This window comes from Cryptomeria japonica, chromosome 8 (assembly GCF_030272615.1).
Source record: "Cryptomeria japonica chromosome 8, Sugi_1.0, whole genome shotgun sequence".
Classification (NCBI taxonomy): Eukaryota; Viridiplantae; Streptophyta; class Pinopsida; order Cupressales; family Cupressaceae; genus Cryptomeria; species Cryptomeria japonica.
This window is the reverse complement of record NC_081412.1, coordinates 597,178,995-597,202,981: the sequence shown is the minus strand read 5'-3', so window position 1 is coordinate 597,202,981 and position 23,987 is coordinate 597,178,995. Positions and strand designations below refer to the sequence as shown.

The following is a 23,987-nucleotide window of genomic DNA, read 5'->3' as shown; positions in this document are numbered from 1 at the left end:
TTTGTAGGACTCTTGATGTATGTCTTCTGTAGAGGAGGTATGTTTTCAATATTTTCATACACAACCTACATATGTTCAAAAACATGGCATTGATACAAGTTAGAATATAATTGTCACTAATAATAACAAATTATATCTACTAAACACATAATAAAATAAACACACATCTACTCGAGGCATCTCTTCTTCGTCTTCATCTTCAGGTATACTGGGTGTAGTCATCAAGGATGTGAAGCCAAGAATTCTCTGTACATATACACAACAAGTATATGAAACTATCAATCTATGTCTAGATGTGTCTAATCACTATAAGTTATTTAAACTATTCATTCAATCATATTTGCATTCAACTACCTTTCCCTTGTCTCCAACTACACTACCAGATCCTAAATCACATTGCCCCGCACTCGTGCTGGTTGTGCCCTACAAGAGTCAAGCTATCAAGGCCAAATGACTAGGTGCAATAATATATGTACCGTCAAGCTATCAAGGCCAAATGAAATGGCCGACAAGGTGCCCTCCTAAATCTATCTCAACTCCTCCTCGGTCATCAACTGTTAAATAGACCATGTAAATAAAAATTAGTACTTAATATTATCTAGATTATAAATATTCATTTAAAATATAACATGAGCTGTGAAAATACAAATCTTACCACTACATCATCAATGTATGATGATGGTGCCTCCTCACCTCTACCATGTGAGGACTCCCCAGGGTATCCTCCAGTCTATGTCATAACATCTGGTGCATCATGCATCTCATGCACCTCATAATCTGCACTGTCCACAGGAGGATCAATGGGCTGTCCAATTGGACCCAAGCATATGTGCCCACACATGACACAACTATGGGGCATGCATATGTGTAGAGCCAAGGATGACATGTCAGTGCCATTGGATGCACCACTACCATCAAAAGTAGGTTGAGCTACTGACCCAACCTGAGAAACCAAAAGGCTACTCAAAGAGTGAATAGTCGATATGGTCCATGAAGCCGCCTCATAAACAATATCTGGATGCTACACTAGAGGTGGGGGATCAACCAGAGGAGGGGGGAAATATGGGCCCTGGACTACTCTGACTGCCCCAGGTCTATTTTGGGGCATACCTAGACCTACACCCTGGAAAGGTTGGATGTCAAAGTAGTTCACATGTTTGCATAAAACAAACTCAGCATACAATTTTTTTATGAAATAGAAGGGGACATCAAGATTGTTGTTGGGTGCTTTGTCAAAACCCATCCACCAACGATCCCAAATTTTTTTTACAATACCATCATGTGTACACCATTTAATAGAAAGTTTGGTTTTTTTGGGGTCTACGGGTTGACCAGTGCGGGGATTCACAAACAATGAGGTGATATCAAATTTTGATATCTCGAGATCCTTGATATCCTTATATGACAAGCCATCCACATATTTTTCCCTCGTAGAATCTCACCACAAAAGGGTGGCATTGTGCTCCTCCGTCATGATCGACATGAGAGGATCAAACATTGGGTTTAGACGATGGATCCTATGATATACATCTACAATCCCCCTCAATTCATTCAAATTTTGTGCAATCAAATCCTGAATGGAGTGGGGGATTGGCAAAGGAGGGTTTGGTTGTTGCAGTTGTGGTTCATCAATGTTTTCATTGTTATCCCCCATTTTTAACCTAATTGAATGTAAACAATTCAATTTAGTTAACAAATTTAAACAATTTTGTATTTGATTTAAAAAAACCTAGTTTTCATGAAAAAAACCATATTTTCAATGAAAAATCAAATAAACATTAACAAAAAATACAAAAAATGAATGAAAGTGATTGAGAACAATAAAATTCTTACCTTTCGATCTATTTTTAAGCAATTTTTGGCCAAAACACCAGATATCGGGTACAATCGGATATCGGATTTTTACAAATATGCACAGCCCGTGAATTAAAAATGACTCACGGGCTTTCACAGTCGAAATATATTTGTCTTAGAAAATCAGATATCCATTTTTTATACTTAAATTATTTTAAAATAACATTATATTATATAATATAATAATATAAATAATATATTATATAATACGTATTGTATTATATTATAAAATATAATTTTATAATATATAATATATAATATAATATAATAATATATTATATAATATAATAAGATATTATATAATACATATTATATAATATATTATTATATTAGAATATAATATTCTATAATATATATAATATAATATATTATTATATTATAATATAATATTATATAATATTTATAATATAATATACTATTATATTATATAATTATATAATTATATAATATATAATATATTATATAATTAAATAATATATAATATATTATATAATTATATAATATATAATATATAATATATATTATATATTATATAATATGTAATATATAATATGACATTATAGATTATATAATATATTTTTTAATTTAAAATTACAAATAAAAATCGGATATTCGATTTGCTTAGGTAATTTCCATGCCAAGGTGTACTGACACCCAGGCCAAGCAAAAAGTCAACATGGATTTTTGCGTTTTTAGGCGAGTGGAGAAGGCTATTTTTTCACATTGCCACTTTTTGGCCCCCCATGATCCTGCACTAACCCATCTGCATGAGTCAGGAACTAGAAGCCAGAAGAACTACTGAAAATCTTATCAAGGAAAGAGATCATGAGATTTCCAAGATCAAGCGAGAAAATGCTATCTTCCATGAGTATTCGAATTCTGAAAGAGAAGAGAAGGAAAATGAAGATCTCACCACACAGCTTACTGAAGCAAATGAGAAGTTGGACAAGTTCATCAAAAGTTCTATCTTGTTGGAGGAACAAATTCAGTCTCAAAGGATGAAAGGTGATACCTTTGGGCTTGGTTTTCACACATTTGAAAAAGGTGAATCCTCCGATACCAAGAGCAACACTCCTAAGAATAAATCTTCTCCTAAGGTTAAAAATCCTACCGGTAAGAAGGTCTTTAAACTTGTTTGATTTGTTTGCCATAAACCTGGTCACACCGCAAATGTTTGTAGATATAAGCCTAAAAGAAATGCAAGCTACAACACTAATGCTAGGTATGTGTCTAAGAAATTTGAAGGTCATTTCTTCACATGTAGAATGTATGGACATAGATCAATTGAGTGTAAATATGGAGCAAATGACCCTGTTCCGCATATGCATTCAAGACCAAATGGAAACTGGATGAGGAATTTTGACAACCGGGTCAACAAGAACTGGCAAAGACCCTACGACAACCGGTTTAGTCCATTTGAGATGGAAAGGTAACAAATATCATTTGCACCATTTGTAATAACTTTGGCCATGTGGCTATGAACTACAAAAGAAGAACTGGGAGAGGAAATGCAGGACCTTGGAAATCATCTGGTGTAATGCCCCGCCAAGAAACCCCGAAGGGATAAAGCTAAAACACATGAATGAAGTGCAATATATTTTTTTTTTAAAATTAAACACAACACAATGATACAATGAGATATCAAAGTTCAAATTACACAGCAGAAGACAACAACTAACACCTAAAGGGTTACCCAACGTGATTAATTAATTCCACATTTAGCTTAACTCACACTAATTAATCTAATAAGTTGATTATCTTAATAACGAGATAATTCTTAAACAAGGATAATTCTCTCAACAAGATGAAAATATAGATCACAAGATAAGGTTCATCCATTAAGATTTATCTTTACCCTTCATTCATACTTTTCATTAAAATATAAGTCATGCATCTAATTTATTAACGCACTTGAATGTCATCATAAGCTAATGAGTTATTTCCATGCATACTTAATTTCATTAACAATAACTGAATGCATCCTATTGCTCTAATCTGCAGTCTTCCATGATCCAATTACTGCATTTAAAAGGCAACTGCATACATGCATTTAAGATTAAGTTCTTCTAATCCACTTTATACATTCAACATAATGTCATCTATACATGCTAAAACTGAAAAAGGAAACATGAGAACATAAGCATCACATAACACCAAATTGATCTCAGAATTCTCCCCTAGAGGGCTACATCTCTGGGTCCGCTCAACTGCAAGACCCCTCTGATAATTAAATAATAGGAATGAATACATAAGGTTGAATCCTTCCATCAAGGTGAACATAACCAATATACAACGACCGCATCAGGTCAATAAATACATAAATGATCCCTGAATAGGAAAGGATCCAACTGAACATGATCGAAGCAAATACAAAGGTCCATTGGAGCATCCGCAAAACTTAGTCATCGCAACCCAAGGTCTAGCATGAAACCAGGTACTCACAAGGAAATAAGCAACAAGATGACTCCACAAAAGTGCTCCTATCAAGACAATACAACAACACACTAGCGGACGTAGGGACAAGTGTCATCACACAACCTAGTATGGTTACCATGGCAGGTCTTCATAGGTTCCGGCCCCATACACTAGGTTACCCTAGCAACCTAATCCAAACCCCTGGCCCATCCAAGCCTCATGTGTACCAACACATCCTCTCGTGAAGACAAGGATGATGGTTTTCCATTTCAGGCCTTCTTGCAGCATGTCGAGTCTATGTTAGCACTCATCCCATGTGTGAGGCACAATTATCTTACTTAGTGATTCATTAACATCATGCTAATATACTATTAGGTTATCACTTATTAGACACACTTCTGATGGGTTACCCAACAACCACTTTGGGCACGACCCCCAATCGAAAGCCACTTTCCTATACGACACTAGACTATACTCAAACAAACTTGATAAACCAATGAATACACATGGTCAAGCAAATGAAATTCAAAACGGAAGGAACAACCATTTGGTCAACATGACTTCATATGAGGTGCACTAACTGATGGTACTCTAACTAGAGGCCCGACCAACTATGGTCCACCACAAACCATCATTCGAGACTTGCATAAAGGATATGACCAATTACGACACCACCACAAAACACCAGTCAAACTTGAGACTGAGGACTGAAATAGGTATCCCAAATCAACCATACAATAGGGTCCAATCAAACAAATCAAGGTTTGCCATTACTTAAGCAAAAGTGAATATAGAAATGAAACTTGCATAGGCAACAATTGGTAGGTACAATCTTTTCCCATGTTGATCTAAACATAAAATTTGATCAAGTTTTCTAAATGATATAAGTTAGATTGCAGTTATCTACCTCATCTAGGTATAGATCATTCTTGGTTTTCTAACTCTCTAAGTTTCATATGCATTGAACATACATAAATGCGTCCTTACGAGTTTTAAACCAAATTCACATTATATAAATAATCTATACGTAGAACACCCACTGAAATAAAGTCAAATATTCAAATTATCCAACTAACACCTGATATCCATTTTTCCAAATAAAACATCATTTCGTCTTGAGTTGAATGCAATAATTTCTCATCTCTAGCAACACAAATATACACTTTCCAAAAATGGAAAAATACATTTAAAGAAATTATAGAAATGGATAAACATTTCCCCATGAAAATAATTCCCTTGCATATATTTAAAACAATTACACCATCCAAGATATTAATTAGCATATATATAAATATCTATATATACCTAACTTAATAAAATAATTAACTGAACAATAACTATAATTCATTGAAAATATACGCCAAAAGGAATCGTCAATTAATATATAATTAATAATATATATTAATATATAAATTATCTTAATTAACATATATTTTAAAATATACATTAATTAATAATTAATAATTAATATATAATAATAATAAAATATATTAATTAAAACTTAACAACAAATTTATTAATTTAAAATTTAATAACAAATATATTAATTTAAAATTTAATATATATTTTTTTTTTAAACTAAAAAAAATAATTAAAAAAAAAGGGCGTCAAACCCAAGGGCTGTCGCGAGCCCATCTCCCACTCATGGGAGTGGGGTGGTTGTCCCCTAGCTGCAGGGCGGCGCCACCGCGATGGACGCAGGTCCCGCGGTGCCCACGTAATGGACGTGGGGGAACCTGTGGCCACCGCGGGGGTTGTAGCTCCCTGCAGCCACCGCGAGGGTCGTTGTTCCCTGCGACCAACGCAGGGGTCACAAACCTTGCGGCTGCTGGCATAAAGGTAGGCCCCCGCAGGCTGCGTTTCGCGCAGGGGGAGGAGGCATGGGTTGAGCCTCGGCTCCCTGTCCTCAAACCACAAAAGATTTTTTTTTTTTTTTTTTTAAATAAAATTGATTTCGATTTAATAATTTTTGTTTTACATAATTTTTTTAATTTTTTTTTAAGGGCAAACCCCCAATTTCTAAAAACAGTCTCATACTAAGACTATAACAGATTTTTTTTTTTTAAAACACTCAGGTTATCAATTTCTCAAAAATTGATGAATATTCAAAACCCACAAGTAAATTTCTTCAACCAAAACCCATATTTGGGAAAAAGGAACAATTTTAAACACAATGATTCAACCATTTTTGGCAAGAACACAAGTTAAAATGCATAGTTTTAAAATCACAAACCCAAATTAAATCTACAATCAATTTGAATGTTTTGTTTTTAACAACAAGCATTTTTCTTTCAACCAACAATCCATTTCTTTGGCAACAAGGAAGACAAATAAGATAATTCCTACCTCCATACGCAATCCTGGAAGAGATTTGAAGGAGAGCCCAACCTGCAAGCTCCAGAAAAACTTTTTCCTCCCAAAACCCCCAAATTTTTCCATCCAAAAATATTTTTCCAAAAAAATTCAATATCCCATATTTTCCAAAAGTCTAGGTTAAATGGGAAAGGTTTGACCAAAATTTTATTTTTGGAATTAAAATATTTTATTTAAAATAAATCCCAAAAATCATTCTTTTAAACTATATCAATAAATTAAACTTGCTTTTCAATTTAAAATTGATTTTCTCAATCAACTGAAATTAACCTTTCTATTTCATAAATGCCAAAAAGATTAAATTAATTCTATTTCAATTAAATTTAAATCTTTCTTTTCCAAGAGCATAAACTGAATAAATTTAACATTAAAAATAAACCATATAATTGAACTTGCTACCAACTTGAATTAAGCAATTCAATTAACAATTAATCACATAAAAAGGGAGCCTATTTAATTAGTCCCCAAAATACTAATGCAAAAACAAACATTAAATCAAATTAAAGATTAAGGATTAATTACTCGATTTAACCACGCACACAACACGCAACCCAAGAAAGTCAAACAGACAAACGACCTACATACCCAACCAAAGGGAATACCGATGACGACTGACGATGCTCACTTGAGCACAACTATGGTCAAATGAGGATCTTACAACCACCTAATCCAACTCTAAGGATCAAAGAGGTACACTCAAACCTGCGAATCTAGATGGAGACGAACCTTACACCCATGTGGCATTATACCTAAAATCTCCTGCAACCAAGAGTCATACATGCATACATATATAAATTTAATGAAAGTGTTAGCCCAAGATTAATAACATGAAATAGGAAAACTAATCAACTTGCATACAAACTGGTGCGAAAACCACATTAACAGATATGCACTAAATCAAAACATCTGACTATAATCATTATAATATGATAAACTAACCAAGGTCAAACTGAGATTAGAAATTGATTAGGGTAGGGGTACTGCATCTGGTATGGCCTGCTATCACTGCAACAAACCGGGACACCTGGCAAAATTCTATAGATCCAAAAATAGAAAATCAGTTAATCCTTCTAAGGATCAAAAAGGAAAGCAGAAAGCTAATGCTGAAGAAACTAGAGAGGAAATGAATTGGATATGGAAGAAAAAGAGTGATGACTCACCTGTCGAAGAAATTGTTCCTTCACCCAGTGAAGAGAATCCTGCATCGGTGAATTAATCCTTTTCATGTGGCAAAGGGGAGCTTAACGTTAAATCCACTTCCGAACCCCTTGAAATGAATGAGTGGTAAGAGAATTTTTGAAGCATGGAATTTTGATAACTTTTTGTCAATATGTTATCAACCGGTTTTTACCTTGAGTGGTGAAATTAGGGTTTGTAACCCTAACAGGCGAGCATTTAATGCAATAGGTAAAAAGGATAATAGCTAGTTTTTACTTTATTATTTTACCCTAACGCATTCGAGAAAAGATTTTTGATCATTTGGAGAGCCTAGACGAGTTTGTGAGCTAATTTTAGTTGAAGGTGCATTAAGATTTGTGATCAAGCTGACTTGAAGGTTGTAGAAGATCGAATTGGTGTGCATTTGGCACATTCAACTAAGAAACAAGGCAATGTGCATAAGAAAAGGTATTTCTTTAAAAATTCTGCTTCGAATCCTATTTATCTACGATGGCACCATCTTCAAAGTCTGTAGAAAGGTTAATGATTACATCTAAGCCAATGGAATTTGTAGAGGTGGAACAAATTGTGTCGTATAATGCATTGTCACAAGTTCCTAGTGGAGTTTTAGTAAAATGTGATTTGTTGAGTTATATTGACTGTAAGATAGAGGATCTAGGATCTCTGTACATTTACACTCAGTTGAAATCACTCTGTGATGAGAATGGAAAGATTCAAACAGAGTATGCTAGGGTTTTCATAATGCCGCTTATTTTCTTGAAGTTTTTCGAGGAAGAGCATATCAGAATCATTTTGAGTAGAGTTCATAGTGAGAACATGTACTTAGAGAGAACTCACACAATAACTAAGGAAGCCATTCAAGATGTAACTGGTTTTTACTCAACTGATGTAGTACCTGAGTTAAGGTGTATTTCAAAAGAGAGTATTTTTTCTAACCAGTTCAATCTTTGATAAATGATCTTTTTCTATCAACACTATCAAGGACCCTACGGTGAAATTGACAGCAATGGTGATAGGCTACTAGGTATTTTACTCCAATAGACTAAATAGTGTTCCATCTGCAACAATTTATACAACTCACAAGATGATAGTTGAAAATGCAGATTATGATCTTGGCGAGGCTACTAGATGACAATTGTTTCTAAATTTGCAATCTATCAAAAAGGATAGTAGTCAAAATTTATGGTCGGCTATTGGTTGGGTTATTCTTTTATTTTCAAAATTTCCTACCAGGAATAGGTGATATTGAATGGTCAAAGGACCTACCGGTATCAACACAAATCAAGAATAACATCAAGGTTGTAAAGAATACTTTCCCTATTGCTATGAATAAGTATTTCAATGAGTTTCAGAAAAAAGATGAGCATGACAATAAGATTGCCTAAAGATTTGGTAAGTCATTTTGCAAAAGATATAGTTTTTACTATTACCACTGCCTTTTGTTTGATGCAAGCAATTGAGCCAAGAGAAGAATAAATGGAAGACATGAGTTATGAGGTAAACTACAACTTACTGGTTGGTTATGCTAATAACCTATAAGCATCTCCTAAAGACAAAAGGAAGGCAAAACTAGATATTATGGTAGTCCAGGATGCACCAGCAAAAACCAGTATTGCTCTTGTTACTAGTGGGAAAGGAAAGAAAAAGAAAGTTGAGGAAGCACCTCCTGCAATTAAAAGTACAAGGGTGACTCAGAGTATCCAAACCAAGAAGGAACCAACACCTAAGGTATATGTAAAGAAGGAGAATATAACGAGGAAGACAGGAAGAAAGCTAATTATGCAAGAAGAGTCTAAGAGTACTGACACTGAAGAAGAACCCAAGAAGATGAAGGCAACCGACAGAATATCTCAGCAAGTAAAAGAAGTGTCAAATGCAATTGTGCCTCTTGATATCTCTACCTTCAAACCTGTGAGCCACTTTCAAAGAACAATGAAGACATTGGGGAGAAATAGATTTGAAAATGTTAAAGAACATTTTGATTCCTTCAATGAAGATGAGAAAGAGAAAGTCCTTCAACAGGTAATCAATCAGTTGTGCCATTATGGTAGATTGCCTCATGATATTGAAAAAGATGTTTCAAATTCTTTATATACTATTCTTTTAAATAAATGAGAGGAAGTTGTAAAGTTGGAAAAAGAAATCATTGATGAAGTATTTGTACAATATTTTCCTGAATTATCTAAAGATAAAATTAGTGCTCTAGTTGATCGGTACAAAGCTCAGTTTATGTTGAAAGCAAGAAGATTGAAGCTTCTTAGTGGAAAGAAGTCAATTATTGAAACTAAGGCCCATCATATAGCTTGCAATATCAAAAGGATGGAAGAACTTGTACTATCTTCTAAGAATGTATAAGATGTTGTTGTTAATAGACCGGAAATGGATGAAGAAGAGATTGTTCAAGAAGATGTGGTATATCCAGTCAAAAAGAAGGAGGACACCACTATTCATGTTATTGATGATGTTCAAGATACACTTGATCTATTTGGAGATGTCACTGCACTAGATATGGAGCCTCCTGAAATCACAGACTTATAGGTCAAATTAGTTGAGCAACCAACAACTCAACTAAATGTGATCTATCCACCGGAAATAGAACCACAGGAGAAACCCCAATCTCCACTGGTCATTCAAGTTACTCAGAAAGAGCCTATGGAAAATGTTTTCACACAAAATTTTGAAACGGAAACAAAGAAGAATCAAGAGAAAGCGATCATTAAGGTTGCATCCTATGAACAAGCAAAAAAAAAACAACTTGATGAGGATGATGATGATTCATTAAGTATTTCACAACTCTATATTTTCTTTTATCAAATCTGTAGATGAGTTGCACAACAGGTTGGACACTTATGATCAGGAGAAGGCAAAGAGACTCTGATCTCTAAAGGAACTCAAGAGTCTTCTCACATCACAAGTAGACATACTTCAGAGAGCCTACTCCAATGTTGAAGCTATTTTAGTAACTCCCAAAACCTATACATAGCTTATGTATATATTTGCGTAGACTGAGAACATGTTGGAGACATGGACAAATGCTTTGTCATAGTTGAAGCAGAACTTCAATGTTATTTTCATGAGAATTGCCTATGCATGAACTTTGATTTTTTTGAAAGTTGTTGTTGTATATGCTAAATACTTTGATACACATTTTCTATCTATCTATCTATCTATATGTGTGTGTGTGTGTGTGTGTGTGTGTGTGTGTGTGTGTGTGTAATATATGCATTAAGGGGGAGCATGTGTATATGTGTAAATTTTTTTGTAAGCACATTTAGCAGTATTACTGTAAAATTTTCTAAGTGTTGCCATCAATGCCAAAGGGGGAGATAGTTTTGATTAATTAAGAAAAATAGGTTTTCAGGACCCGAAACCTTTAACATAGGAAATTAAGATAAGTTATCAAAGAGTCTAGAGCATATAAACTGCTTACAAAATGACTCACAAAAAAGCCAACAAACCAAAAAGATGGAAAAATATAGAAACAACAAAGAAACTAGGAAGGCACTACACAGTTATAGTCTTTAGAAGGTCCTTGCCTTTTTCACCAACTGGTCATAGGTGGCCACAACATCTTTGAGATCATCCAGGTCCTTATTAGGCTTCTTTTCTTTCTGTTTACCTCTGCTTCTTGTTCTGGGTCCTTGAGAATCTCATGTGCCTTCAGTGTCAGGGTCAATATCCAGGGTATCCTTCTTCTTGTCCAATTTGCTCATGAGAGTTTTAGTATTGCCAGTAGAAACCTTCAGGATGTTTAAACTTTTCTCTGCAATACTCTTGAGGCAATCCTCAATTTTGCTGACTTTACTGACAATGCTCGATATAGTTTGATCCATAGCGTCAAGAATAGTTTTCCTCTCCAACAGGTCTTTCTCTATTTTCTCAAATTTGGGGTTGAAGGAGTCTCTTATATTTTCAGCTTTTGCAATAGTATTTTTTAGATCCTCAATATAATCAGCCATAGTCTTCCCTTCCCTAGTGTTGATAGTTTCCAGAATTTGAATTTTGTGGCTGAGCTTCTTGTTGTCATCCATAGCTTTCTTATAACTAGTTATTAACTACTCCATGGTGTCCATAAAACCTTTCATACCCTCAAGAGGAGGGTTCAGGGGAAGATCAATCTTACCGAAGTTGTTGTGTTCCTTTTTTGGAGTGTCACCAACAGTAGCTATGTCGTCAACCCTATGAACCTCTCCAGTGGTCGCCTTCTCCAGGTTTTGTTCAGCTTCTAAAATTTTTTCCTACTTATGAGCCTCCAACTCCTTCAGATTCTCCTCCTTTCTCTTATGCTTGTTTCTAGTCTAAGTATGGACTTTAGTTTTCTTTTTCAGAGAACCCTAGGGTTTCTCCTTCTCTGAATCTTCAGAGACCTCCTCCTCCTCCGAGGAGCTAATCTGGAGGATTTTTCCTTTAGGTTTTTTGCCCTTTGAGGAAGAAGGTCTGGTTTTCATATATTTCCTCTTCTTACCCATTTCAAATTCTGAGTCATCCAAACTCTCCTCAGAGTCACTCATTGGGTCACTGTCGGAACCATCATCCACAGAAAAAACAAAGTTCGACCCATCCTCCTCAAAGTCAATAGAGGGCTGCAGGCGGGCAATCTGATTAGCCTTGAGATGGTCATAAATAAGAACCATTAAGCCTTGATGCATGGCAGTGTCCCCCAAAGGGTTCTCTTTATAGGCCTTAATGGTGGTATTCATAGATCATAATAGAAAATAAGGAAAGTTAACCTTCTCGTCATGCCTAAAATGATTCAAAAAATCAAAATGGTAGTCGTATACTTTAGTAAATCTACCATCCAATGTAATATAGCGCATTATAACAAAGAGGACCTCCCGCCATGGTTTAACAAAATCCCTAGGGGGATAGTAAGTTTTACTTAGCTTCACCAGGCATTTTTTCTCCTTTTCAATTTCAAGATATCTATCAATGGCCTCCTTACTCACTTTTCTGTCTCTATAGAAGTTGCTTCCTTCTCTTCGGAGACCCATGGCTTGGGCAATAAGGTCTTCATCTATGACAACAAACTAGTCTCCCATCTTCAAAGTGCCCTTTCTCCATTTTTTGTAGAAGAAACTGGTGACCGTGCCATCCCATCCATGAAGTCTCTCTATAAATTTAGAAAACCCACCCTTCTGCAAAATATTCTAGACCTCCTCCTTCTGCTTCCATTCCTTGTAGCTACTAGGTTCGTATCAATGTTTGTTTCCGCCCATGTTTTCATTGTTCAGAGAAGAATAATGAAACTTGCAGAGAGTTTTAGACATAAAGTTTCTCGGAGCTACCAAATTTACCCAGAAAGCGTGGGAAGTGATAGAACGAGTATTATAATAAATGGTGCTGACAGTATTATAATAACTCGAGGTACTCCATTTATTTTTTTTCATTATTGTTTTGTCCATCAAAAATATTTGGAGTGATACTATATTGGTCCTTAAAAATGATTAGTCTGACATCCTCAAGGAGTCCTTGTTCTCCCGTCCATGTAATCATTTCATCTTTATTGACTACTCCGTTGGCTGCCCAGTCAGCAGACCCATTGGCTTCACGGTAGATATGAGATATGTAACTTTTTTCAAAAGTGCTAATGAGGTCTCTAGTGGCTTTTATAATATTATTGATAGACCATGATGGCTTAGAGGTCCCCTTGAGACATTTAATGATGTTGTTTGAATCACCTTCAATCCATATGTAGGGGCAATTCCATGTTTTAGCAAGGAGAATTCCTTGGAGAGCTGCCACTGCTTCTGCTTTGTGGTTTGTTTGAGTCCCTATTGGGACAACAATCATTTCCTTTCATATACCTTTATCATCTCTAAGAATAGCTCCACAACCCGCAGGGCCCGGATTACCTTTTGCAGCACCATCAAAATTGACTTTGAACCAACCATGAGGGGGAGTTTGCCATCTTGCTTCAAGTCTTTTGTTTTGCTTGGGGTCAGAGCTACCAGCATTCTTCAAATTCCAGGAACTTAAAATGTTAGATTCCAAGGGGTTGGTCGAAAAACAGGGACCCCCAATGATCCCAATATTCTCCACAATCACCCATTGTATTTTCTGGAACATAATATCATGATTGAGGGATGTGTCCCTAAAGATACGATTGTTTCTTTCTTTTCATAATCCCCACAGTATGTGAGGAAGTGATAGCTGCCACAGAGATCTCAAAAAGGAGTTAGACGAATGGATATTCTAGGAGTAGAACAACTCACTGATAGTTTTAGGAAACACCCAATCAATGCTAAAACTTTTAAGAAATCTTTACCAGACTGAGGCAGAATAGGAACAGTGGATGGCTAGGTGGTCCACTGACTCTTCCTCCTTAAGACATAGAGAACATCTATTAGGAAAGGAAAAACCTCTACCCTTGAGGTTATCTAGGGTCAAGATTTTATTTTGAAGTATAGTCCAATAGAAAAAGTTGATTTTGGGGGTCAGACCCTCAATCCAAGCTTTAGACTAGAAAGGATTATCAGGAGGGGTGGAGGAGAGAACACTATACATTGAAGAAATAGTAATAATACCTTTGGGTTAAAATTTCCAAATGAGGGAGTCTTTCTCTTTGTTCAACCAGACCAAAGACAGGTGGATCTTGAGCTTTATGAGGCTTGGGTGGATACTTTCAATGTTCTGCCATTTATTGCTAGTCCAATACCCTTCAACTAAGGTACCAAAAATTATAATACAGAAGGGAGCATAAGGGGGCCATTCAGGGAAATCAGTCAAGGGTTTATCAAAAAGCCAGGGGTCTTCCTAGAATTTAACTCTCCTACCATTTCCAACTTTCCATATAACTCCTTTAGCAATTCTTTCTCTGCACTTAGAGGCATGATTCCATATATGGGACCCATTAATATTGATTTCCAAATTGATAAAAGAAGAAATAGAAGAGGACATAAGAGAGTACTTACTTCACCAGATTTTACACCATTCAGTATCTAAATGGAACATTCTCCAGACCTGCTTGGACAGGAGAGCTTCATTTAAGGTCCAGATTCTTCTTAGGCCCAGACCTCCTTTACTTTTCGGTCTGCATACCTGATCCCAAGCCACAAGAGACATTCTTTTCTTGTCCTCAACCCTTGACCATAGAAATTTTCTTTGAATTTTCTCAATTGCATCAGGATACTTAACTAGAATTGTGAAAAGTCTTAGGGCATAGATCGGTATGCTTTGAAGAGAAGATTTTAGAAGTTGAAGCTTTCCAGCTTGACTCCAAAGGGCTCCTTTCCAACCAGCTATTTTTTTATGAAATTTATCCACTAATGAGGTCCAAAAAGGATCAGGAGGTGCAATACCCATGGGGAGACCAAGATAGGTCATAGGAAGATCAACAATCCTACATTCCAGGATTCTGGTGATTCTTTGTTGTCTTCACTCTGGAGTATTGATGAAAAAAACTTCATTTTTGACCCAATTAATGGGCTGACCAGAAGCTGAGGCAAACATACAAAGAGTATTCTTTAGGGTTCTAGCTTCAGAGATACTTGATTCCCCCATGATAATAGTATCATCCACAAACTATTGATGGGAGAAAATAAGGTCAGCAGAAGAAAGTTAGAGTCCCTTAAAAGAGCCTTGCATAACCATATTTTCCATGGACCTACCAAAACATTATGCCATAATGATGAAGAGGATAGGGGAAATGGGATCCCCTTGCCTTAGTCCTCTAGTAGCTTGGAAGAAGGGGGAAGGGGAACCATTAACAAGAATAGCAAAAGAGGCTGAAGTAATAATTTGGCTGAAGAGGTCAACACATTTAGTTGAAAAACCATAAGCCATAAGAACCTTCACAAGAAAAGGCCAGTCAACCTGGTCGTAGGCCTTGGAGAGATCAAGCTTAAGGATGAGACCCTACTTCTTGGCCCTAACAAGAGAGTGGATATTCTCATGGACAGTTATAATGGAGTCAAGAATTTGTCTTCCAGGGACAAAACCATTTTGCTGATGATTAATCAAAGAAGGAAGGATAGTTAGAATTTTGGTGGTAAGAACTTTGGAAATAATCTTGTAAAAAGAGTTGCATAAACTGATTGGTCTAAACTTGTCCATAGAGTTTGGACCTTGGATTTTGGGAATGAGAGCAATGAAAGTACCATTGATTTCTTTCAAAATTCTTCTAGCAATGAAAGTACCAAAGGGGGAGGTTGTTGGCTTGATGATGATTTGTAATATATCCATCATATGTTGTCATTGATGAAACACATACACACACATATATTCATATTTTCTACCAGTGTAACTTTAAGTTGTTTACACTATAACCGGTATACTAAAGGTTTATCTCTAACCAATACTTTGTGACAACCGGTATGTGTATTAGAGACAACCAATGGATATTCATTATTCGATATCAAGATGGAGATCAAGAAGAGATCATGTTAGAAGATTCAAGGATAATGGTTCATATGTTTAACTCAAACTAATATTGATTGTACCAACTGGTATTCAGTGCTTTTGTGATGAGTTACCACAAATCGTGATGAGTTATCCCATTGACATTTTTTTGGTGGTACTTTTGTGATGAGTTATGATCACTTGACTAGATACACTGCACCTAGGAAATTGTGTTATGATTTCCTTAGGCTGACATGAAATCTAAGTGTCTATATATTGATATCTTAGTAAATTATTTTGTATGCATGAAGAGCAAAAAGATTTTTATTGTATGCGAGAGCAAAAGTCCTAAGTTGAAGAGTGTGTTGAATAGCAATATTGAAAATGTTTAGAAGGATCTAATCAAGCAAGTATCATGCTACTCAGACAGATCAAACTATTTCTGTTGTTTTCTAACAATCACAATAGAAATCAAATCCCCTAACTGGGTAAGCTCTAACATGCTTCTATGTCCAAACCCATTAACAAGGTGATTCATTAGTTTGAATTCATAAATTCTCCACTGAGGTTACTCCTAATAGGGTACTACCTTTAACAAGGTATAAGCTTCTAATAAAGCTTTGGGATCTCTAACAAGATTCGCTCCTGGCAGAGCACATTGTAGACCCTAACCGGTCAGTTATCTATTACTGCATATAGTTAACTTGTGAGTTCCATCTCACCGTGGTTTTTACCTATTTGGGTTTTCCACGTATAATTACTTGTGTTATGGTGGATTCTTTACTTATTGTGGATGATGTTACATCATTTTGGATTATATGCATTTTACTTAAAAGCTCTATCATGGTTTTTACCTATTTGGGTTTTCCACGTATAATTACTTGTGTTATGGTGGATGCTTTACTTATTGTGAATGATGTTACATCATTTTGGATTATATGCATTTTACTTAAAAGCTCTATCAAGTTCATCTACCGTTTACTAGTTGAAGTAGTTTCATTTTTGGTGTCACTGATTCAACCCCCCCCCCCTCTTTGTGCTTTTCAAGTCCATCATATTTTTACTTGTTACTAAAATTTTAAAATATATTGTGGAAAATAAAAATCTTCTCTTTGGGACCACACAGTATTTTTAAAATCATAATTGTTTTAAACTTACGACTTAGATGTTAGGAAGAACCTAAATTTGTTAAATGATTTTAAAAGCAACAATTAAAAATATATCATTGATGGGGGTCAAACCAACAATTTATCACAAACTATATATAATTTAATAAACTTAATGTGGAAAAATCTCAATAAAAAAACACACAAAGTTACCATATTACTTTACCAATGTACCTCTAACCTTTCTCTTCCATTCTCAGACTCACGGGAAATGGAAATAAATAAGACCACTGCTAACCATTTAAAATTATGACTTAGACATCCGGAAGCATCACCAAAAGTTGTTAAATGCTTTAAAGTTGTGATTAAAACAAAAAATCACCGATGGGAGCCAAAGCAGCCATTTAGCATAGGTTGTATATATTTTAATAAACTTAGTATGGGAAAACCTGAAAAGAAAAAAGATACACAAAGTCACCATATTACTTCAAAAATATACCTCTGACCTTTCTCTTCCACTCTCCCACTCACTGGGAAAGGGAAAAAAATAAGGCGCATATAGATTAATATATATTTTTAAAAGTAAAAGAATTTATTTATTTTTCAAATATTTTATAACTTAAAGAGGAAGAAAAATGAGAGTTACATAAAATAATCGAGAGGAAGAGAATTTGAGTTATATAAAATTGTGTATATATTTTAATTGAATATTTTTTTAGATATTTGATTATTTGATGTTTTACAATATTTGATTATTGAGTGTTCTAAGATCTTAATTTTTAATTATTTAAATAAATGTTTTTGAATACATCCAATATGTAACAAAATTTTATATAAGTATGTATTAAGTCAATTCATAATAGTTATGATGAAATGATGAGAATCAATTTAAATTTTAAAAATACAAATTTTGAGTCAAGTTCATATTATGTGGCACCACTCTTATACATTGTAAAAATAACTCAAGATAGGAAATATGGAATCTTGGAGTCAACAATGGAATGGAATGGAAGAGAATCCTTTATAGTTGATTATGTTAGGTTTAGACACCATAAAATTGATCTATCATATAATTAATTATATCTCATAATTCACCATCTTTTGATTTTTCATAATTAATCAGATAATTTAATTATTTAATAAATTATTGCTCATCCTCATAATCAACTAAATTATATTTAATTTATTATGTTCCACTTCTCTTCTAAAGGTTGATTAATTTAGTTATCTCAACCTTAGCCCCTACTCTCCAATTCGTCTAACTCGATTAATAAGTAATCCACATTAATCATTATTAATATTTTCTCTAATTATTTTTTTTTTGAATCCCCAAAATTTCCATCATGTGACAAGTATCCTTATCCCTCTCTAATTCTCACACATTTGTGAGCATGCACAAGTTGTCATCACTTTCCATCTCATATTTGACCAAAAGTCACTTAATAAATTAATTAATCCACCTTAATCATTATTAATATTTTCTCCCCTTTAAAATTCTTCCAAATCCCCAAACATATCATCATATGGTAGGTTCCCTTATCGCATTTCAATCTTCATACATGTGTGAGCATACACTGTAAGTCACCATCACTTTCCACGTCATGTTTTTAACCTAGCTTTGTATTGGCTTCTCACACATGTGTGAGATTTCCCGCACATGTGTTGTCATTCTACACTTTCCTATTACATCCACAAGTCACTCATTGATTTCTCCCCTCTTATATTTTTCACATTTTCAACTTCATATTCTCTCAAATGTGTTCTCAATTGAGCCCTAAGATAAGTGTCATAAAACTAAGGCTTGAGATAGTGGTATGTGGTATGAAGAATAGGGTTAGTGTATGCTCTAGGGTTTCCTTTTAGGTAAATAAAATCCAAAATAATTTCTATCTTCACATGTCCCAAATAAAATTAACATTGATCAATTTCAAGCCATTACAACACATCTATCCTCACTTCTTCACCTCATCTTAATAGAAATAAACTTACCATCTAATGACACATTGCACAATAAAGTGCTCCATATTGATACCTTCATCCACAAAGAGTAAAATTAAATGTTTCCCTAAAGATGGTGGATTAGGCTTGAACTTATAAACTTTTTTTTTTTTTGAAAAAAGTGGTAAAGATTTATTCAGAAATCATAGAAATACAAAGATCGGGCCTTAGGCCCACCAAGACAACAACAAAAACTAAAGGGATCCTAAAAGAACCACCAACACCACCATTACAAAGTCTAGTGACCATAACTACTATGGAATTACACCAAAAACCAAGCGCATCCAAAGCCTCAAAGGGCCTCAAAAATGAAAATGAAAAGGAAACAAACATAAAAGGGAAATTGATCCCACACCACTGGGTGCTCTTGCATCATCCTGTCTTCTAGCATTAACCTATCTAAAGTTTCAAGATAATTAGGAGGTAGACCATCCCTTCCACTAAAATCCCAACCATCAACATGCTCTGAAGCTCACTTGGTCAAAGAATCAGCCACTCTATTCCACTCCCTAGGAATATGACAAAAGGAGACAAATTCCAATGTGTTACACAGTTGTAAAATTTGTCTGACCACAGAAGCTAATTGCCAACTCACAACATTCAAATTTTGTTTGTTCAACATATCCACAACAATCTGAGAATCCGACTCACAAATAATCTTCCTCCATCCTGAAGAACAGCCTTGCTCAATAGCAATCTTAATAGCTAGGGCCTCTATAACAATGTGAGAGTATTGCCCAATATAAATAGAGAAGAAAAAACTGCACAACCATCATCACCTCTACCTATACCTCCAATACCTGCATGTCCAAGATTCCCATGGGAAGAGCCATTTTTATTAATTTTTAAGAATCCCATTAGAAGGGGAATCCACCTTCCATCTCTACTTATCCACTACTTAGCATGTCGAGATCTATTTCCAGCAGTATAGTCCATTTTAATGTTATCCAATTATAGATTTCTTACAATAGCATAATCACCCAGATGAACATTTTTAGACAAATCGCACTTAGCTGAGATTGTCTCCTAAAGCCTATTAACTATCTTTTGCCATAGCTGAGGACTCCCTATATGTGAATCACAAAAGACCCTCCAATTCCTTTCTAGCCACAAATTCCAGATAATAAGAGCTGACCCAATAGCCCATGCCACTTAAAGAGAGAGGTCTTTGTTGGGGGTTTGCCCAAGCTATCCCAAAAGTCAATTAAGGAGATAGCATGAAAATAAGGATGTTGCCAAGCCTCCCACCACTTTTGCCAAATCTCCCTAGAGAAAGGGCATAGAAAAAACAAGTGGGAGCAGTCTTCCTGATTATGCATACAAAGATAACATATAGATGGTCCCTAGAAGTCTCTCTTACGAAGATTCTCCCACATGAGGTGTTTCCTCTGAGCAACCAACCATAAGAAAAAATTACATTTCGACCAAGAGAAGCTATTCCAAACCTTCTTCCACTAGGGAACATTCGTCAGGCCATGCAATTGCCTATCAAGTTGAGCATAACCTTCAGCAACAGAAAGCCTTTTGGGTTAGGACCCCAAGCCAAAATATATCTCTCCTTGAGGGAACTACATAACCTACCCTCCAAGATATTAACCAACACCACACGATGTTCGTCTGAGCCACCCAAGGGCCATTCAAGAGGATCCTTCTAGCAAGTCACATCAACCTGTCCAATGCGCCAAACCATTTTAAAATTATCCACCTTAACCCATTCATCATCAGTGAAAATATTGCGAAGAGGCTGAAGCTGTGGATAACTAGACAGAATAGGAGGGTGACCATCCCAAGAGTCCTACCAAAAAAGAGCTTCAGAACCTCTATTACAAATCCAAAAAAGGCCATCTTTAATACGTTGGGCACCTTTTTTAAGAGTATCCTAGATACAAGAGTCCCTGCCCACTAAACTAAGATGAAGTACCTCATGATCATTAGCACTAGGGAGATACTTGTGGGTTAAAATCTTGGCCTAGTCCTGATCCTGACTGTTATGCCACCTCCAATACAGCTTAGCCGCCAAGACATTGCTAACCAAACCAATAGATCTGAGGTCAAGACCCCCAGCATGTCTCTATCTAAAAACATAGTCCCATTTAACTAATCTCTACTTAGAAGAAATAAAACTACCAGACCAAAGACATTGATGGGAAAGAGCATTGAAATCTCTCACAAAATTGGAGGGGGGGCCCTACACAAAACACCTATAAATGGGAAGCGCTTACACCATAGTCTTTAGAAGAATCACTCTTCCAGTAGATGATAACCACCTGTAAGTCCAATGATTAACCCTGCAACAAAATTTATCCAAAATTCCTTGCCAAAAATCTTCATGTTGAACCCCCAAATCTAAAGGAATCCCGAGGTACAAAAAAGGAAGGGACCCCATCTGAAATATGAGGATCCTAGCCATCCTATTCTAAATAAGCTGAGGAGTATTAAAGAAATATATGGATGATTTATCTTCATTAATTTTTTGACCTGAAAGGTTTGCAATAGATATCCAAATCTCTCCCAAAATTTAGAGCCTCGTTGATTCTAGCCCTGCCCATCATACCTGTGTCATCCACAAACTGAAGATGAGAGTAGGGAGCTAGAGTATTACTCCAACTCTAGCCCTGAATAAGACCATGTCTCACTTGGGAAGTGAGAAATCTACCAAGACCTTCAGCTATGAGAATAAATAAATAGGGAGATAAAGGGTCCCCTTGTCAAAGCCCCCATAAAGCACTAAACAATTCTTAGGGTTCCCCATTAATAAGAATTGAGAAAGAGGTAGAAGTCATACAACTAAGAACCCAATTCACCCACTCTCCTCCAAAACCAAAAGCCAAAAGGACCTTCTATAAGAAATCCCAACTCACCCTATCATAAGCTTTGGCCATGTCAAGTTTAATAAACATAGCCTTCTCCTTAGAGGAAGCCATCGAATGAATAGCCCCCATTGCTATCACAACTCCATCAAGGATCTGTCTTCCATCAATGAAACCACCTTGCTCCATAGAAACCAAAGTGCAAAGGAGAGATTTGAGTCATTCAACAATCAATTTAGTGATTATCTTGTAGACAACATTACATAAAGAAATAGACATGTACTAATCCAAGCTATTAGCCTCCTCCTTCTTACGAATGAGAGCCAAGAAGGTATAATTCATAGATTTGAGCATTTGTTTATTCCTATGAGATTCCTGAACCACATCTAGAAGATCATACTTTATAAGCTCCCAAAACTCTTGAAAAAACTCAATAGGAAACCTGTCAGGGCCAGGAGCCTTGCCTTTTTTCATTTGAAACACAACCCCCTCAAGTTCAAACAACAAAATGAAGGTACGAGAGAGAATCATTCATTTCAACAGAGACAAGAGGTGGAATACAGTTCAAGATGGCCCTCTCTTCCACCATAGCTTCATCATCCTCTTTGGTAAATAAATTAGAAAAATAAATGACAACTTTTGTAGCAATTTCTTCTTTAGATGAAAGATGAACCCCTTCTGAAGATATGAGAGAGGTAATAGAGTTACCATACCTTTGAGCCTTAACAGAATTATGAAAAAAAGTTGTGTTTCTATCACCTTCTTGAAGCCAATCCATACGAGACTTTCGTTTCCAAAAAATATCCTCACGCAACTCCCACTCTTCTAAGTCCTTAAGAGCAAGAGACTCGACCATACTAAGCTCCACAGTCATCCCTTGATCCCTAATTTGACATGTAACCTCATCCAGCTTGGATTGAGCTACCATCTTGTGTCTATGCAGATTCCCAAAATATTATTTATTTTACTTCTTTAGCCTATATTTCACATGTTGTAATGTCTTCCCAAAGGTGTACATAGCCCGCTCATGGGTAGGCACCCCTTCATACCACCAATCAACCATAAGATCCTTCAATGGCTGATCATGAAGCCACATCAATTGAAATTTGAAAGAGGCATTTTTGGAGGTTCTAAAATACGTAATAGAAAGCTTAATAGGCTAATGATCAGAAACCCTCCAATCAATAATTTCTGAACTGGTGGAACACCTATCATGCACTCAATAGTAGGAAGCCAAAAGTCTATCAAGCCTTTCAAAGATAGCCTCAATACCACTCCTCCTATTATTCCATGTAAAGAAACCATTAATTAGCTTCACATTAATGAGATTAAAGAGACCAATATTATCTTTGAGTAAATCTGAGGAAGGATCAAGCCTGAATAACCCACCTTGTTTTTCCTCCAAACTAGTAATGACATTAAAGTCTCCAGCCAAAATCCAGGGGAGAAAAGGATCTTGAGCCCAAACAAGATTGATGTGAGCCCAAAGATGTGACTTACGCACAAGATCAGTAGGAGCATAAATATTAGAGAAGAGGCATCTTTCTCTAGTCTCAAAGCTAGAAGCGGCCATAGAAATGGAAGACCTACTAGAAAACCACCACAAAGGAGAAACTTTCCTTGCGTTCCAGAAGCAAGCAACCCCCCTGAACTTCCATGAGAGCTCACTCTCTACCAAAGGCCTTGGGGCCAGACACGCAAAGAACAACTAGCCAAACCATCCACTGAAAGCTTGGTTTCTTGAATAAAAACAACATCAGGAGACTTAGAGTTAATTAATCTGCAAACAACCTTTTGTCTAGAGATGTTGTTCAACCCCCTTAAATTCCATGAGAGAACAATCATTTATGTGGTTGAGAGAGTGGGAATCAATGGGCTTCACAGACCCTGACTCAACCAAAGTATCACCAATAAG

The 23,987-nt window shown here is 35.7% G+C and overlaps 1 protein-coding gene across 1 annotated transcript in view; it reads right to left on the bottom strand.

Annotated features, from left to right (window-relative positions):
- The window catches only part of LOC131857822 (receptor-like protein EIX2), a 54,905-nt gene extending 31,959 nt beyond the window's left edge, over nucleotides 1-22,946 (bottom strand). The window contains exon 1 of the mRNA XM_059210557.1: nucleotides 22,832-22,946. Coding sequence (XP_059066540.1) covers nucleotides 22,832-22,946 — 115 coding nt within the window. The remainder of the gene's footprint in view (nucleotides 1-22,831) is intronic.
- Nucleotides 22,947-23,987: the final 1,041 nt, after the last annotated feature.